Source organism: Pygocentrus nattereri, chromosome 27 (genome assembly GCF_015220715.1).
Source record: "Pygocentrus nattereri isolate fPygNat1 chromosome 27, fPygNat1.pri, whole genome shotgun sequence".
Lineage (NCBI taxonomy): Eukaryota > Metazoa > Chordata > Actinopteri > Characiformes > Serrasalmidae > Pygocentrus > Pygocentrus nattereri.
In genome coordinates this window covers 10,720,284-10,739,108 of record NC_051237.1, presented here as the reverse complement: position 1 = coordinate 10,739,108, position 18,825 = coordinate 10,720,284, and the positions used below count along the sequence as shown (strand labels likewise).

The 18,825-nt window shown below is 41.4% G+C and overlaps 2 protein-coding genes across 2 annotated transcripts; one reads left to right on the top strand and one right to left on the bottom strand.

Moving 5' to 3' along the window:
* Positions 1–637: 637 nt before the first annotated feature.
* Positions 638–10,271, top strand: klhl43 (kelch-like family member 43). Its single transcript, XM_017696333.1, has 6 exons — positions 638–830; positions 3,581–4,326; positions 4,564–4,910; positions 5,483–5,782; positions 7,022–7,197; positions 7,418–10,271. The coding sequence occupies exons 2-6, from the start codon at positions 3,912–3,914 to the stop codon at positions 8,142–8,144; spliced, it is 1,965 nt and encodes a 654-aa protein (XP_017551822.1). The 5' UTR covers positions 638–830; positions 3,581–3,911; the 3' UTR covers positions 8,145–10,271.
* Positions 10,272–13,202: 2,931 nt separating this feature from the next.
* Positions 13,203–17,124, bottom strand: rpl11 (ribosomal protein L11). The gene is made up of 6 exons (XM_017696322.2): positions 17,101–17,124; positions 16,073–16,223; positions 15,865–15,971; positions 13,710–13,841; positions 13,474–13,584; positions 13,203–13,284 (listed from the first exon to the last, which is right to left on the bottom strand). The coding sequence occupies exons 1-6, from the start codon at positions 17,104–17,106 to the stop codon at positions 13,255–13,257; spliced, it is 537 nt and encodes a 178-aa protein (XP_017551811.1). The 5' UTR covers positions 17,107–17,124; the 3' UTR covers positions 13,203–13,254.
* Positions 17,125–18,825: the final 1,701 nt, after the last annotated feature.

Sequence of the window (18,825 nt, the reverse complement as noted above, 5' to 3'; positions counted from 1 at the left end):
TGGTTGGTATAGTGTAGTGGTAACATCTCTGCCTTCTACGCTGTAGACTGGGGTTCAATCCCTGCCTGGAAAGCACCCTACACTATACTAGTGAGTGTCCTTGGGCAAGAATCCCAACACTACCTTCACCCACCTGTGTAAAATGATCAAGTTGTAAGTCATTCTGGGTAAGAGTGTCTGCCAAATGCTGTAAGTGTATTATGGTCAAACATGTAGATTCAGTAATTGATCATATCTCTTAGTGTAATCAGAAACATTACTGTTGTAATGGTGATAAAAGTTGATAAATGTGCAAAGCTATTCTGCAGTAGTTCATGGACATGCTACACAATTTGTTTACCCCAACAGCTTCATGGAAAATAGCTGTTTATCTATATATATATATGTATGGGGACAAACAATCACAGCTGTGACTGCATTCAGCATCTTGTAAGAATTCTCATGCTCAGTCTCTAGTAAAAATACATGAGCACAGCATGTTGGCATGACTGTAAAACCAGTGCTGCCCGCCTCTTTTCCATATCTGGATTGGGGTAGGAGTGCAGGCTGGATGCCAACAATGTTTGGTGGGGAGGGGTGGCAGGCTGTAAAAGGAAATGGAGGTGCAGGTGGGGCTAAGGCCTTGGGGGTTATGTTACAGGGCTTCGGCTGGACTGAACTCTGCTTCAAACTCTGAAATCGACAGTGCTCTGACAGGCAGACAGAGGACAGAAGGGTACAGTATCACAGAAGAGGAAGGAAACAGAGTGATTTTGTTAAGAAGTGAAAGAAAGCTAAAAAGAGACACCAAAAAGGAGATAATAGAGTGATAAAGAGAGCAGGAAAATAAGGTAAAACATTTTCACGTCTGCTTTATTTTTGCATGTCTGCTTGCCTTCATAGAACCAGAGCACAAGGATAAGTAACATTAATTCTACTTTTGGGACCTGTGATGGAAACTAGTGTAGAACTGAGAAAATTAGGCATAATTAAAGTTTTCAAATTCATAAGCATTTACAAAAGGCCTGATCAGCTGCTTTTTCATTTTGCTACATTAAGGCTCATGTATAGGTCTACAGCACCTGCACATTAGGAAGACTCTGGAGCAGCATGCCTTACCATGTAAACATTCTGTTATTAATCCACGTAAAAATCACCTCCATTATGGTTGGCTAAATTTAAATAGATCAAAAACACTGAATGACATGTGGAGGGAAGCTTGTCCCGCCTACAGCTTTTCTCAGTCTCTATAAATAACAAGCAGAGATAGTGGCAGGAATGGTGTGGCTGAGGGAGGTGGGCTTCAGAAACGACCACTGACAAACACGACAGCTGCCAAAAGTAAATGAACCCCCTTCAGTCACTTTTCGTCTCACCTTACCTTCTTGCCTTCTTTATATCGTTCCAGTTTCCACTCGCAAATCTTCTCTTGCTCCTCCCTCCCAGGACAACCAGTCTTTGCTTACCTCCCACTTACCCCTTACCAACATATTTCATTGGTAATGATATTACTACCAGACCAGGCAGAGACTCATAACTATCACCTTTCAACCGCTCATCTTGATTTTTATTCAACAAGCTAAGCTCAGTCTTCACTGAAGTAGTTTAACCTGCATGCTGCTGTCTGTACCTCTCAACACATCCCCTCATTTCTTAGTTTATGTGGCGTCCAACTGTACTTATTCTTTTCCTTACATTTCAGTTATATGCAAAATAATGGACACCCCAAATACATTAAAATAAGAACACACCATCTACAGAAAGCACACTTCTGCACATTTAAAGGGAAAAATTTAACATGAAATGTGGCCTGTGCAAAAGTTGCGGGAATATTTTATATTTTTCTTTTTTATTTTTCAATATAAGCAAATAAATACAAATTGTACATTAAAATGTATAGATAAATGTAATTCTTAAGCTCCCTGTAGAGGATGTTGACCTTTTTCCACTTAGAAAATGAACAGAACATTTTATTTGACTGGGGGTATTAAAACTTTTATCTATATAGAAAAATAATAATAGTTATGTAGTAATGTCTCCTTGTAGTTGGCTATGAAATCTACAGTATTAGTCCATTCAGCACTTTAAAATCAATAAGGTTCCACATTTCTCCAAGAATTCAGTGTATTAAAAGTAAATTTGTCCCCCTTTGCTGCAGTAACTCTTCTGAGAACGCTTTACACTAAATGTTGGAATATTGCTGTAAGCATTGATGTTGGGTTAATTAGTTCTGGATCACAAACACCAACTGGTTTGGTAGCGCTCCATCACTCCAAAGAACACAGATCACTGCTCCAGGCCAGTGTTGAGTGAGGAGCTTTTTTCCCCCTCTAGCAGAAGCTTGGCACTGGGCATTGTGATATTAGGCTCCAGAACATCTCATTCTATTGACAGTGCTTTGCTGTTGAGGTACTACAACCTGTGTGTGTGCAGTTGAATGCTACATTAGCAATGGGTGCAACTGTACATGTAGTATGGAAGGTATTATGTAGTATTGTTTCCTGTAGTTATTATGGTGGCATAGGTCACATTAAACACCATATAAAAACCTTCCCCTTTACAATGAATGTGAATTTTCTAAGCAGGTTTTTCAATAGATAAATAGAAAACCCCAGCATCCATGGCAACAGGACCAAATTGTTTCTGTATTTGTACAACAGATGGGTTTCCACAACAACAGAAGCCTGTGTGCACCTGAATGTAAGAACCATGATAAAGCTTTGTGTGGAGAATGAGAGAGATGTATCAGGGGCAGATGGCAGTGGGAGGGTAATTTAAGCAGTGTGGCCCCAGCAATGCTCTCCTGTGGCTTTAGAATATTTTTAGGCGGTGACTTGATTGCACCTGTGTCTCACAGTCTAAACAGTGTTTAGATGTAGTTCAGCTATGATTAGTGTTCTCTTCTCTTCTTTAGTGTAGAAGTTATAAAAATATGTGGATTCTTAATAAAAGGCCTTGGTCAGGTACATGGTCATTTTCACCATGTATGTACATTATATTTAGCTTTCATGGTCATCAAGCTTTTGGTGCTTTATGGTTTGTATTGTCATTGTTTACTGCTCACTATTCTCACCAACAGGAAGGGAAACATATATACACTTGTAAACAAAGGTACGCAAAAGGGTTCTGAATGAGTGTGAAGAACCTTTCAAAGAATCTTCCCTTGCTGTAAGTTTCTGCAGTGATTAATTGCAATTTCCAAAAACAAGAATTGTGAAGCACACAAGCAAGTCCAAGCTGCATTTGTGCATACTTGTGTTGTCTTTATCTTATATTAAAATTAGTTGGATGATCTGCTCATGACCATCGCGAACAATTCTGACTTGAATTTCTCTAGAATTGGGCATTTCACATCTACTCTAGATTTTAAAAATCCTAATAATTTAAATATGCAGAATAAGAGTGTTAGGTTATATATATAATCTACACCTTGGCACTCCTTATCAAGAAACTGTCTCAAAAGCACATGCCCATGTCAATTACTTGTATTTCATGCTCAAGAATGAGAAATAAAATCATGTACATGTTGAAGTGTACATGTTCTGGGCACAGTATTTACCCTGCTGTTACTAGAATGCCACCATTTTTCTTTTTTTTTCAGGTGCTGTGTGCTGATACTGACCACCCACCGACCACCTAGTAATTCATCTCCACCTGTCAGTTGTCCCTTCTTATAAAACCCAAGTCAATGAGTCAGTAATCTGTCCTCCTGTCCATCTATTCCTTTAATCTGTCAGTCAGTCAGTACTCGGTTGAGGAAGAAAGTGCCATAAAGTGAGTCTGTCCATGAAAACCTTAAAAACACACATAAAAATACATTAAACCCTCTGTCAGACAGAGTGTCAGTCGACCTTTTACGACTATTAGCCTGTGCGTTAGGGATCACTGTTAACTGTAACTAATATAGAGAGCCACTTAAACTAGCCTAAATCATGGCCCCCAAGAAGAAATCACCTCGGCCCAAGAAGGCAACCCCAGAGCCAGTGCAGGTGGAAAGTGGGGTGGTGATGCCTGAGCCAGGAGTTAAGAAATTAGAATTACCTTTAAATGTTGAGCAGCTGAACCGGCTCAATGGGATTCCCCTTCCACCCCCTGTAATACGCCCTGGGGAGAGAGGCTTTGGCCTGGGGGGTGAGCTGACTCGGCCCCTGCATGGATCAGCTCTGCTGGAGGAGTTGAGCCGCATGAGGCAGGAGCGCTTCCTCACTGACCTGGAGCTGGCCTGTAAGACCAAGTCCTTTGATGTCCACAAGCTGGTCATGTCCTCTGTCAGCCAGTATTTGCGTGAGGTGCTGGCCAAGGATTCAGGCCTCAAGCGCCTGGAGCTGCCTACCCTCTCACCCCTAGGTAAGGGCATTAATAGCTGTGGAATAGTAAGAATGCACTGGGGTCAATACTTTTAACATGTCCTCTCTAACTTCGACTCACCACTGAAATGCATCACACCTACGTTTCATAAGGGGCCATTCCCAGTGCAAGAAGGGGATGGGGAGGAGTAGAATTTTGTGTTTTTAAATATTATGTATTTTAAAGTGTTATGCTATGGCTTATAAACAGCTTTTTTTCTTTCTCTTTTAACTTCAGGTCTAGCCAATGTGATCACTTTTGCTTATCTGGGCCGTGTGCACATGTCCCTGTACACTATTGGTTGTACAGTGTCTGCGGCCAGCACCCTGCAAATTCCACATCTCCTGCAGATGTGCATGGACTTCCTGATGTCGGAGCTGAACGTGCACACCTGTGTGTATGTGTGGAACATCGGCACAGCCTATGGCCTGGGCCCGGTGCGGGACGCTGCCCGCCGCTTTGTGCTGGAGAACTTTGCCCAGTTCTCTGAGACGCCTCAGTTCACTCAGCTCACATTGGAACAGATCGTTGCTTTCCTGCAGGATGACAACCTTATCCTGCCCTCTGAGGTCACCACCTTCCAGGTCAGAACACCTATTCTCACATATATTTACTAGTTTTAAAGATACCATATCAATGGGTAAAAGGGTAATGAAACATTGGAAAATGGTCATGTAAAAATTAATTATGACTTTTTTTAGTACATTAAAGCACAGAACCATCATAAGTGGACCTCAGTGGAAAGAAACAAATGAAAAACAGAAAAATGTAATAAAATATAATCAACATTGTGTAAGTATTTTTACAAAATAACAAAAAGAATTAATAGGACAAGTCTTTCCAACCTTTTGAACAGTAGAGTATACAGTTCACTACTGTACTGTACGCCAACAGAGAAGACAGGGGAAATATAAAGAAGGGGGATTCACAGACCTTGAGGAGGTCCTATTTATGAGTATGACGCAAAAGCAAAATATATCAGCATGAATATAAATACTTGCATACTGTATATAGAAATAGAATGGGCATAGAACGAAAGGGCGGTTAGGGATGGAATGCTATGCACATCAGAAACTATATATATAAAGTATATTTATAAAGTAAGGCAAGTGTGACTCTTAATATGGTTTGCTGTTTTACCTTTCTTCGAATGCAGTTGGCTATGAAGTGGCTGGATTTTGACCCAACTAGACAGGCGCATGCTTCTGAGCTGCTGTCTCACGTACGCTTTGAGACCATCCCTGCCAGTGAGCTTGTCAGTGAGATCCAGCCTGTTGCCCGCATGATGCAGGACCCTCAGTGTCACCGTCTATTGGTGGATGCCATGAACTATCATTTGCTACCATACCAGCAGAATACTCTACAGTCCCGCCGCACCAAGGTCCGTGGCAGCCAAACCACCCTGCTCACCATCGGAGGGCGCCCCTCCCTCACTGAGCGGGCCCTGAGCAGAGAGGTTAGTCTTGCCTACATCAGTTCTGAACAGCTACTGTTATACACAATAGTAAATTGTGTAAAAAAACAGAATACCATTTCCCTTATAACAAGCCTAATATAAAAGAAGTCTATGACAAAAGATTTTGAGTAACAGACTTCTATTACTTGTTCTCTACATTATCACTATGCAAACCTAAAGAAGCAAGCTTTGGACAACATAACATAGTTTTTTCCTTGAAACATTTTTAAGGTTTCACATTTGTTTTCTTTTTTTGTCAAATTTCTACTTCAAAAATAAGATACAACCCAAAAATGACCCCTCATAGGCTTCCACAGGACATAGAACGACATCAAGTTTTGTGTTCAAAATAGTCTTGTAAACTGCAGCCATAAAACGTTCAGCAACATGATGTCCTTGGATTATTACATGAATTTAGATTTATGACTATATTAAAGTATTCACCAAATACTTTAAGCATTCTTTATGTAATATCTATCTGCTCTGACTGTACTAACTTTAGTTATGTGTTCATCCACTTGACTCAACTGCAGTGAAAAGAGATGACAAACTCATCACTGCTCACAAAATTTGAAAAAACCAGAAGTAGTAAAATAGTCTCAGTTCAAATTATAACACTGCATGGAGAATGCTCCCCAAAATACACACGAGTGGAACATGACACCCTCATCGTTTTTAGTAGAATAGTTTTCAATGACTTATACCTCACTGTGCAAAAGTGAGAGACTACACTTCACATTAAATTTCTAGTCAAAACAGCTATTAAGTACAAGTTATTCCTTTTTCAGGATAAATTCATGAGGAGACTAGATATAAAACAATCCACTAGCATAAGAAAAGGGGAACGCTAATGGAAAATAACTGCAAAAACAGGAGTTCTATCAAAAGAAAAACAGAAACTTAACAAGAAATTAAAAATAATTTTGCTAAAAGATGAATAACTTGTATGTGACTATTTTGGATAAGGAAAAATTTGCACAATACCATACATTATGTTCTTCATTAAGTCTTAGTCTATGCATCACTGCTCCAGTGGTACATGACTTTCTAAAGTAATTTTCTGTGTGGTTTATGCACTGTGTATGCCTATGGGAAGTGATTTTTGTACCACATCTATAATTTACCACCAAATATTTCATAGAACCACCATTGAGTTGGATTAAAAATGTTATTCAGGGAAAGGTAGTCTACTCTAAAATTCTCTTCATTATGACTAGTCTCATATCTTCCTACCTACAGGTGCTATGGAGAGACCCTCGTGAAGGAGCTGCCACATGGCGCCATCTTTCCCAGCTTCCTGCTAAAAGCTTCAACCAGTGTGTCGCTGTGATGGATGGTTTCCTATATGTGGCAGGTGGAGAGGACCAGAATGATGCCAGAAACCAGGCCAAACATGCTGTCAGCACTCTCTGCAGGTATACATCTACACACTACATCATTACAGATAATAAAGCGGCCAGTAGCAAATCAACTAATCTAAAATCAAGCTGACCATTTAAACTTTTTTATATGGCCACATCCTAAAGCTTATCATTCAGTAACTACATAGAAATCAATGCAGAAAGACTGTTGTTGTTATGAAGTCATAAGGTATGGTCTGATTTAACCCATCCATCACTTTGCACCCCTCTGCAGATACGACCCCCGCTTTAATACCTGGCTGCACCTGAGCAGCATGCGCCAGCGCCGCACCCACTTCAGCCTGGTGGCTACTGGAGGGCGCCTCGTTGCCATAGGCGGCCGGAACACTGATGGACTGCTGGCGACTATCGAGTGCTATCTTCCATCTTCCAACAGCTGGCAACTACGTGCTCCCATGGAAATGCCGCGCTGCTGCCATGCCAGCACCGTGCTGCCGTCAGGCGACGTCCTGGTGACCGGAGGCTACATCAACTGTGCCTACTCCCGTTCTGTGGCTTGCTACAGCCTGGAGAGTGACATCTGGAGTGAGCGGGCGCAGCTGGAGACGCCCCGTGGGTGGCACTGCTCGGCCACGCTGGGTGGTAAGGTGTACGTGGTGGGTGGTAGCCAGCTGGGCCCAGGAGGAGAGCGTGTGGATGTGCTGACCACTGAGGTGTTCTGCCCAGAGAGCGGTCAGTGGAGCAGGGCCTCCTCCCTTCCTCTGGGAGTGAGCACTGGTGGCCTGTCCCCATTGGGTGACCATCTATACCTCTTGGGTGGCTGGAATGAAGCAGAAAAGCGCTACAAGGCGGCAGTTCAGCGCTATGATCCAGGCACAGACACCTGGTCCATTGCAGAAGACCTGCCTGAGCCCACGGTGGGCGTGTCCTGTTGTGCCCTGGCCCTGCCCCCGCGCCACACTTCTCGCAGGCACCGCAACACCCCCAACCATGAAGAGTAAGGCAGCATGACTGCATGAGAGAAGAAAGAAGCAGAGGAAGAGAAAGAAGAAGAGAGTGATTAGTAGAGAGGAGAGTGGAAATAGAGGAAAAGTACTAACAGCTACTAGTCAGTGAGGGTTAAAAGAAGAGAAAGAAGTAGATGGTGGAGCGGAACCGTTTTTGGCTCCTTTACTGCAAAGATATCATTATGTACCAAGGTATCAAGGGAGTTTAGTGTTACAGGGCCCACTTATTCACAATGTGAAAATGACTAGGAAGTATGTGCTTCCACAGCATGTATGGGAGGTTTTTGAGCCAGTGAGACAGAGAGCATGCCTGTGCTTGTGTGTCCTGTTAATGTTTGTATGCCTGAATGTTAGAATGAATGAGTTTTAGAAATTGAGCCATACAGACCTTTGCAAAATATCTTACCAATTACAACTACACAAAGGGTACAGTACAATGAAACCATCACTTAATCTCTGCCTATTTATTACACTACATATTTATTGTGTGCTACATATTTATCAAGGGATATTTCTCAAAGTAGTTTAGCTCAATGACTAAAAAGAACATAAATGTATTAATACTGAAACATTTATATACAATGTACATGCAACACTAAGGGCACTGATTTGAGTTGGGTGGAGAGTGTTCCACTGAAGGCACATGTGAGGAGTACACAACACCGTAATCTTTACCATTAAATAGAACATATTGTGGGGTCCAAATGTCTGGGATATTTTTTGTCTAACCTGGAAATAAAAAGAAAGTTCTAGTAATTTGAAACATTTTCAACAAAGAAACTATGGCACGTAAATGAAGAAGAAATCTAAGATATCTAGGTCATTATTCAAATGTAAAGTTGCACTATATAAGATGTGGGGATCTGAACGAAACATGCAGAAGAATGGGTTGTGCTTCAGTCCCCAACAAGTGGCTGAATCTTATTTTTGCGAACACGTTGAAAGAGTATTCAGAGAGAACTCAGTTAAACCTTGGTGAAGAAAGCATCTTCCAAAGATGTGAGTGAATTATCTACTTCTGTCGTCATATGTTCATTAGTATGTTGATATTGCGTTTGAGACCTGATCTTCGAGTCAGACCTTGTTTTTGAGTCTGTGACATTAATACGTAAAGACGTATAATGTGGTCTAAAAACTCCCCCAAAATCTGGTCAGGTAAATTTGATTTACTCATGACTGCATAAACTTGTAGGGTCCATGCCAGCTCGAATGCGCACTCTCATTAAAGCAAAACAGAATCATTTCCACAAGAAGTCTTTTGGGCCCCACTGTATGAGGCTGATTTTTTCTGATCTTCTTTTAGGTTCGAGAACAAAAATGTAGCAGTACTGTCATTATTTGGCCTACACTCTTAAAAAGGTTCCTCAAGGGTTCTTTAGTAAGGGCAGTGGTTCTGTGTATAACCACGAGTTCTGAATCACATCATGCTTAAATGGTTCTCTTCATGATAAAACGGTTATTCAGATTGACGGATAATGTGTTGCTCTTTTTGAAAATGGTTTTACAACACCAGATATGGTTCTGCTATTTTTATGATATCAGGCTTGAAAAAATAGAAGAACCCTTTTGGTGCTATTTAGAAAATACATAGAACGTAAATGGAAGCTTTGCCTTTACTAAAGCACCCTTGAATAACTATTTAAAGTGTGTATATTAAAATGTGGACACTTGGTTTAACATCATCCAAGGTCACATTTTCTTCTTATGTTTGGATAAAAAGATCATGACGGGTATTCCCAGCTTTCCTGTCTGCTCACCTGCGTCTGTATGGATGTCATCCTCTGCTGACTTCATGCTGTTGTTCATGTGGAACCCTTTTCCTAAAAAATCTTCCTAAGAGAGCCAGTAAACATCCTAGAGAGAGAAACCTGTTCATGGCAGAGAGAAATATAAAATGTGAAACATTTTAGTAAAGAAAAGGAATCTGCTGTCTATAATAAATCTAATGGCGTTTCAATGTGATGCCGCCTGTATAGAGTAAAGGGTCACCAGCTGATAATAAGACTTTGTAAATTCAGGAGTTGAATGGCGAGGTATGTAGGTGTTGCAAGTGGCAGATGATGCAAAGGATACCAGGTCTCTAGGATTTCACTGAATAAAGCCAAATTTATCAAAGCAAAATGTGTCATGTTATCTTTACAAATCAAATAAATTCAGATATAAATAATAAACCCCTTTATAATGACTAATATGTGGCAGCTTCTCACTATAACAAAATAAGTTCCCGCTTCAATTTTAGTGAAGACAGCATTAAGTACACCTCATGTATTTACACTCTTTGTCCATTTTATCAGCTCTTTTTACAATATAGGAGCACTTAAGTCCACCTATTCCCCTACATACTTTATTAGCCCCCGTTTACCCTGTTCAATGGTCCAGACCACCAGTCAGCAGGTACTATTTGGGTGATGGATCATTCTCAGCACTGCAGTGACACTAGCGTGATGGTGGTGTATCTCAGGTATTTTGTCATAGTACAATCTGGCCCTCTTTGAAAAAGGTTTGGGCACCCTTGAACTACAGCTTATTAATTGTAGACAAATTGCACCTATATAGTATCTTGAGCTGATACAATAGACAATAAGTGTAGATAGAAAAAATTGAACTTAATGAAGTGAGATTTTCATCAAGACACGTTTTAGTCGTCTTACTGGATGGACTGTATACACGTATATACAGCTCAGCACATTAAAATTTGGTTAAATAATTTAGTTATAAACTTAAAGCCTCAAAATTTTGTTAGTGTTGCACATATTCATACATTATATTGCAAAAGGTATTCACTCACCCACTCAAATCATTGAATTCAGGTGGTCCAATCACTTCTATGGCCACAGGTATATAAAACCAAGCACCCAGGCATGCAGACTGCTTCTACAAATATTTGTGAAAGAATGGGTTGCTCTCAGCTCAGTGAATTCCACCGTGGTACCGTGATAGGATGCCACCTGTGCAACAAGTCCAGTCGTGAAATTTCCACACTGCTAAATATTTCATCTGTGAATCCGATGGACGAATCCGGGTTTGGCAGTTGCCAGGAGAACGGTACTTGTCTGACTGCATTGTGCCAAGTGTAAAGTTTGGTGGAGCGGGGATTATAGTGTGGTGTTGTTTTTCAGGAGTTGGACTCTGTCCCTTAGTTCCAGTGAAAGGAACTATTAATGCTTCACATAGAACCTATGTGACACAACAGACCAAGAGATTTTGGACAATTTCATGCTCCCGACTTTGTGGGAACAGTTTGGGGATGGCCCCTTCCTGTTCCAACATGACTGCACCAGGGTACAAAGCGAGGTCCATAAAGACATGGATGAGCGAGTTTGGTGTGGAAGAACTTGACTGGCCTGCACAGAGTCCTGACCCAAACCTGATAGAGCACCTTTGGGATGAATTAGAGCAGAGACTGCAAGCCAGGTCTTCTTGTCCAACATCAGAGTCTGACCTCACAATTGTGCTTCTGGAAGAATGGCCGGAAATCCCATAAACACACTCCTAACCCTTGTAGGAAGCCTTCCCAGAAGAGTTGAAGCTGTTATAGCAGCAAAGGGTAGACCAATATCATACTAAACCCTATAGATTAAGAATGGGATGTCAATCAAGTTCACATCCCTGATCTGTGATGAGGCAGATGAGCAAATACTTTTGGCAGTATAGTGCACAGTTGGTTTAGCTTTATGATAAATGGACACTGCCCCCACTCCCCTCACAGACTATAGAAAGAAAAAAAAAAAAAAAACAATTGAAGCATTCACTCCATACACAATTACAATAACAGTGGTCTCCTATTAGCAACATTGTGTCTCCCTTCTTTCAAGACTGGCCAGTTTATCCCAGTTACTTATATTGCTCATTAACAATCACTATCACTACACCTGGATTTAGGTAGTCTAAGACTTTAGGTACATGGTGGAAACTGTTGGGATGTTCAAGGCTCACCTTTTTGTAGTTGCCAATTTTCTTTGACCTTGCTAGAAGCAAATGCCGCTAACGAGAAACACAAAGAATTTTTGCATAATTGCCTTTCTTTATCAAAGACATGCTTGTGGATTTGGTGAAAACAGGTTGCCACAGGAACATTTATTTCAATTTACAATCAAATCTCTCTAATGTCATACTAAGTTTTAATATTATGGGTGAAGTCTTTTTATGTAAACGCAGTTGCAGTCAAGCAATATGTATCCTGACGGCATAAGTTTCATCAAAGTTAACGGCCAAGAAGTTTTATAACGCCACTACTACACAATACACCAAATCACAACTCTCTTGGCATAGATTATACATCCCTGGCATTCCAGGCCATACAACTTGAGACACATTGCGGTTTTCTTTTATTGATTGCACCACCTGCCACCAAGACAGGGGTAGAGAACGTCCTGCCTGCGACATTACTAATTTCCCAGCAAACGCACTTCAAATCATGCAGGGCTTGCATTCAGAACATGGGAAACACCAAAATGTGCAAGGCAAGGGCACTCCAGCACCTGGAACCACAATAAAGCCATGTTTTTTTTTTTAATAAATATTGCTAATAGGGGATTCACTACTCTGCAGTTTCAACTATTCCCTCAGACCAGGGGTGTCCAACTGATCTGCAAAGTGGCCGCAATTTTCATTCCAACAAAGCAGGATAGCAAACTGTTAACAGCCAAGACCGACTGATTTAACAAGTAGAATCCGTTGTGCTTATGCTTGTAATGAAAATCTGTAGCCACACCAGTCCTTTGCAGATAAGTTGGACATCCCTGCTCTACAGTTTTACGATGTATATAGAGCTTCATCCTTCATGGGGCAGAAGGCAGGATACATTATATATAGACACATACATACATATAATTAAAAAAAAAAAAAAAGACATCTAAACATTTAATGGTCAGGTTTCCATCCAACTATTAAATCAAACTTGAGAGTAACTGAAATGTTAAAAATACAGGAGTTCCCATCAACTGTGTGTAAAATAAAATCTCCGTGAAATATTTACTTCCTCCCATTTTAACCAGTAAATATTTGGAACCACAAATTAATTCATTTCCAAAAAATGACAAGAAGCAAAAATGGGCTTTTTGTTTTTATTTGTTTGTTACAAACAAAATCAAAAGGTGGTCCTCTACTTGCCAGGGAGGATGATGCCATCATACTGAAAGAAAAAAAACAAAGTTAAGTAAAAACATAAGTTAATAAACCAGAAAATACCCACAAATCTCTCTCAAGGCACAGCAGTTCAGGTTAAGCATAATCTGCAGCAATACCCAAAATACATAATGAAACAGTGCCTAAGGAAGTCTTCCCCTCTGTTATCACAATGAAGTACAGGTCTCAGACACACCTTCTGCTGGAACCAACGCATGGCTTCCTCCTTGCGTATGCGGTGCTTGAAGCCAATGCGGCCCCTCTTCCTCTTCCTGTCAGCAATGCTGAAGCCGGGTCTGCCCAGAACCTGCAATCACAGCAAAGTGACTGTCTATCAAAAGCTCATCTCACAGCGGAGTTAGCAATCATTCAGAAAGCTTAATGTTAATATTAATGTAAATATTTCACATTTCAGAGCTGCAAATCACTCACCACGTAGAAGTCCAAGCCGTAGATGCCAATGCTGGGGTCGTATTTGATACCCAGATCGATGTGCTCCTGGATACCAAAACCGAAGTTTCCGCTGTCAGAGAAGTTGTTCTTCCTCAACTCGTACTCACGCACCTGAATCCACAATGACATTAGGGAGAACAGATTAAGCACAAAGCTATAGCATTGTTGGTACACTTTAAAAAACACTCAAAACCAATGACACCTAATGTGAAGTACACTACAAATAAAAAGACAGAAGCAGTACAGTGAACACCTAAAGCCACCAATTGCCAGGCAGCATGCCTCTACAAAACAATATGAAACAGAGTATTATACTGGAATTCCACTCTTTTATAATGTTTGTTTAATTAAATCCATCCAGAGTGGTTTGATGAGAAATGATAGTGTCAAAAGTGCTCATAGCTGTGGTGACAGGAACAAAGGGCCACATTACAGAAACTCCTTAAGTCTTAAATCTTGACAACTTCAGTAAGGGCTGAATTTAGGACCGTATTCACCATCTCCTTCCATTATTTTAGGTAGTACAGGTCAACATAACTAGCATAGTGACATTACATTCACACTGAAAATCGTGCTTTTGACTTTTTTTTAAAGAGCATTTTCTCCACCACCCCCTTATTACTTTTATATGTTAAGGTTGATGAAAAGCTGTTAAACAAAATATAACGACACCACTGAATAATGAGGAAACAGCCAAACGTGTTGCTGGAGTAACAGCATGAAGCGCTGTCACAATATTTTTCAGGTTTACTGTGCTTTAGTTTTGCTTGCAATATGATGCATGACAGGATTATTAAATTAAGATTTGTTTCTGCAATTCAAAAGTGTGAAATGGGAGTTTGGGACACTGAACTCTCAGACTGAACTTCAAACATGTGTCTCCTCTTTTAAATGCTAACTCTGCATTTACAAAAGAGGGCAGTCAAACAGGCTGAATCCAAAATCATACACTGTTAGTTTTCTAGATTTCACCCCAAACAGTTTCTCAAACCTTGGACAATATTAAGCAGGTTTCACTCAGTGTGACACTGTAGAGGAGCAGTTCCAACTTCATTAGCATCATAACCGATATAATCCAATATGGTTATATAATATATAACCATATATAGCGATATAATCCACTTTTTGGTGGATGACGCTCGGTTGTTTTAAAAGGAAAAGCTTCATAGTGAGCCAACAACTTCACTTCGTGTTGTCAAGATCGAAGGCAAGTAACTAGTACAGGTAAATGTTAGATATTAACAAGTTCCAAGTAGCTACTATAGCTAACTTTATAGTATGACTATAACTAACTTATCTACACAAAGGTTAATTTCATTCTCCTGCCTCTGTCTAGAGCCTTTGCAGCGTTGTAAACCAGCAAATCGGAGCAAAGCTCAAGATATTCATGAGCCTACCAAAAAAAGGAAATACGGCTTATTTCTAAGGCCAAACTACAAGATAAACGGCAGTGTAAAATTACTAAAAACCTTCAGAAGTTGGCATTTTCCTTTCCTTATCCAAGTAAATCCATTTTAAGCATTCTTCCTTCAAAAGCAGCTTTTCAGCTGTGATTATGCTTTTCTGGTATAAACCCTCAGATAACTTCATATATACAATGGCAGGTCCATTAGCAACTCTCATAATTAAATGACACACCAGGACATGGAGCCAAAGCACCACACAGTTCAGCGTTTATCACAGCTGCCTCAATGTATAACAATGAATATTAACATCAACGAAGGGCCGAGAAAATGTGGGTTGGATAGTGTAGTGGATAACACCTTTGCCTTCTATGCTGTAGACTGGGGTTCAATCCCCCACCTGGGTAAGCACCCTACACTACACCAATAAGAGTCCTTGGGCAAGACTCCTAACACCGCCTTCGCCTGCCTGTATAAAATGATCAAATTGTAAGTCGCTCTGGATAAGAACATCAGCCAAATGCCGTAAATGTAAAACCCCAAAGTTAGCACGGCCACATTTCACCACAGTGACAGATAACAGCAATCAATCATTCCCTGGGCGAAAGGTAACCATAGACACATCCTTATCAGTTCACTGGCGTACATTTACAATCCAAGTCAAGTACAAAAAAAAAAAAAAAAAAAATCAGATCTGAACACAGAACATCTAAACTACAACACCACCTCACCTTCAGTCCCTTCTCCAGGATCTCCTCAGCCTTAGCACCACGAACAGTGCAGTGGACTGCAATCTTTTCATTCCTACGAATGCCAAAGGATCTCACAGTGTAGCGGGCTGGAAAGAGAATTTTTTTAATGTGCTGAGATGCAGACACAAAACTATTAAACACAACAATGCACACCCCACAAAAACGCTGCAAGGCAGCACATCATTACCTTTGGAGAAGACGGGAGTTTGGCCTGTCAGCTGTTCCAGCACTTTAGCAGCACGGGTCAGCCTATCGCCACTCTCACCTACGCAGATGTTCAGGCACAGTTTGCGGATGCGCAGCTCCCTCATGGGGTTCTCCTTCTTCTCTCCTTGGTCCTGCAAAAAGAAACACCATCTCAACACAACTGAACGATCAGCATGACACACTTTCCGAAATTAATTACCACTGTTTAATGTTACGCCTCATTTTGGAAAACCCAAGCCCTTTAAAGTTCTGCTGTCAAGTCGGGATCTTTGGGGGACAGCGGTTCTCAGCCAGGTCCAACATTTCCCCCCGTCTCTAAAGTCATATAAGGCCTGTTTCGTCAGACTACCTGAACCAGGTGTCCTACATTACGACACAGGAGTGGGCACAACACGGGGCCCCCGGGACTGGGGCTGCGTGCGAGCCACGCGGAACCGGTGCTGCTACGAACTGGCGTTACTTCCACATTCAGGATGGCAGCGCTCGGGTTTTGGCCCCAACAGTGCGTCGAGTAGCGGCAGCACAGGGCTCCGCGAGTGGGAGCGCTGTAAACGTCCTACTTTCTGACCGTAATTCGAGTCTGGAGACACAAATGACGCGAACAAAAGTAAAAACACAGCCTCGAACCCGAAGCCACGACAACTTCACAGCAGCGCTGCTTCCCAGAGAACCCGTCCGGGCTTACTCCACCACAAAACCGCCAAGCCCCGAACACCCTCGGCGCGGACACTGTCGACATTACCGACCGCTGTGAGCCGCGCCGTCCGCGGAGCTCCGAGCCGCAGTTCGCGGGCGCTGCCGCTCAGTAACGCGCACCGAGCCGACTGCTCTCCAGCAGCGCTTCTTTCTCATCTAACCGCTTTTTTCTACAAATACAACCACACTCCAACACATCAGGTACAACACTATTAAGAGCGCCTCGAATTTCTTCAAAACCACTCGTGAGTAAGACGATGTTGTCGGATTTCGGTTGTACTCAGCGTTCGCCACGGTTTCGTCGGCACTCACCGCCATGTTTGATCACTAGAAGAGGACGATCCGCTTCCGGCGCAGAGACTTTATAGCTCGTGTTCACTCCAAAAAGAACCGTAGAGAAGTCGTCGCTCGGATTGTCGTTCCTAGGATTTTCCTCGAGCAAAACTTGAATTTTTGTACCTAGTGGGCAAATTTATTCAAACTATCCAACAGCCCGAATGAGCCCTTTAAACGCGAGCTACACCGTGTAAAAACCATCGATTAAAGTTTCTTTAAACGAAGTCAAACTTCTCTTCACAGCTAAGTAAGGACAACAAAAGAAGCCCCATAAAAGTCCATGATGATGGATACAATAAATAAGCAAAACAAACTCTAAAGTTAAATAAAAGACTGTATATCCGTCTCACAAAACTTACTTCAGTCAACAATCGCCTTTTCCCTCTTTTCTGTAATTATGTGCTTTGTCAAGTTTGAGCGCCATGGTGTGATGTCCATGAAAGGCTGGTGTGTTTTTCCCCGGTATAAATGCTAAATTGAAATGTTATTTAGATTTTTTAATGTTGATAAATTATGGTTTAGGGTATATAGTTTTACTGACGTATTGCTCTTAATAAACACATTTCTCGCTTCAGTAACCATACATATGTGACAAATAAATCAGGGCAGGGTAACTTGCCAATATTTAACATAACATGTTGAATTATGTCACAATTTGTCACAATATGCCTTTCTGAGCGTATCATGGATATATTCAGTACTTAAACTGTTCAGAGCAACATGGGAAATGGTGAATACAAATCATTGGCTTCATAATTTGTGATAGTAATTTTAGTAATTACTTTTTCTGTCCACAACACACACACACACACACACACGCACACACACACACAAATCAGGCATAACATTATGACTATACCTCATTTACTATACATGTGCACTTTGTAGTTCTACAGTTACAGACTGTAGTTCATCTGTTTCTCTGATACTTTGTCAGCCCCCTTTTACCCTGTTCTTCAGTGGTCAGGACCCCCATGGACCCTCACAGAGCAGGTACTGTTTGGGTGGTGGATCATTCTCAGCACTGCAGTAGTACCGACATGGTGGTGATGTGTTAGTGTGTGTTGTGCTGGTCTGAGTGGATCAGACACAGCAGTGCACAGACTGAGAATAGTCCACCAACCAAAAATATCCAGCCAACAGCTTCCTGTGACCACTGGTGGACTAGAGGATGACCAACACAAACTGTGCAGCAGCAGATGAGCTATCGTCTCTGACTTTACATTTACAAGGTTGACTGACAAGGTAGAAGTGTCTAAGAATGGACAGTGAGTGGACACAGTGTTTAAAAACTCCAGCAGCACTGCTGTGTCTGATCCACTCATACCAGCACAACACACACTAACCCAACATGCCACCACCATGTCAGTGTTACTACAGTGATGAGAATGATCCACCACCCAAATAGTACCTGCTCTGAGAGAGGGAGACTAACAAAGCATTCACACCGCATTCCAAATTATTATGCAAATGATATTTTTCTCAGATTTTCCTAAATCAAAAATTTATTTGTATAGCGCTTTTTACAACAGATGTTGTCACAAAGCAGCTTTACAGAATTTTGGTAAAGACAAAGATTCAACAGGAGTGTAAAAATGTACAAAACCCCCCCGGTGGGCAAGCCAGGGCCAACAGTGTCAAGGAAAAACTCCCTCAGAACTGAGGAAGAAACCTTGGGAGGAACCAGGCTCACCAGGGGGG

What these genes read in the sequence shown, in the direction of transcription:
- klhl43 (XM_017696333.1), top strand. Translation starts at nt 3,912, where the DNA reads ATGGCCCCCAAGAAGAAATCACCTCGGCCCAAGAAGGCAACCCCAGAG. An exon ending in GCCTACCCTCTCACCCCTAG is followed by an intron (nt 4,327 to 4,563) that starts GTAAGGGCATTA and finishes TTTTAACTTCAG; the next exon opens with GTCTAGCCAATGTGATCACT. An exon ending in CTGAGGTCACCACCTTCCAG is followed by an intron (nt 4,911 to 5,482) that starts GTCAGAACACCT and finishes CTTCGAATGCAG; the next exon opens with TTGGCTATGAAGTGGCTGGA.
- rpl11 (XM_017696322.2), bottom strand. An exon ending in AACTCCCGTCTTCTCCAAAG is followed by an intron (nt 15,972 to 16,072) that starts GTAATGATGTGC and finishes TTCTCTTTCCAG; the next exon opens with CCCGCTACACTGTGAGATCC. An exon ending in ACGGCTTGGACTTCTACGTG is followed by an intron (nt 13,585 to 13,709) that starts GTGAGTGATTTG and finishes CTGTGATTGCAG; the next exon opens with GTTCTGGGCAGACCCGGCTT.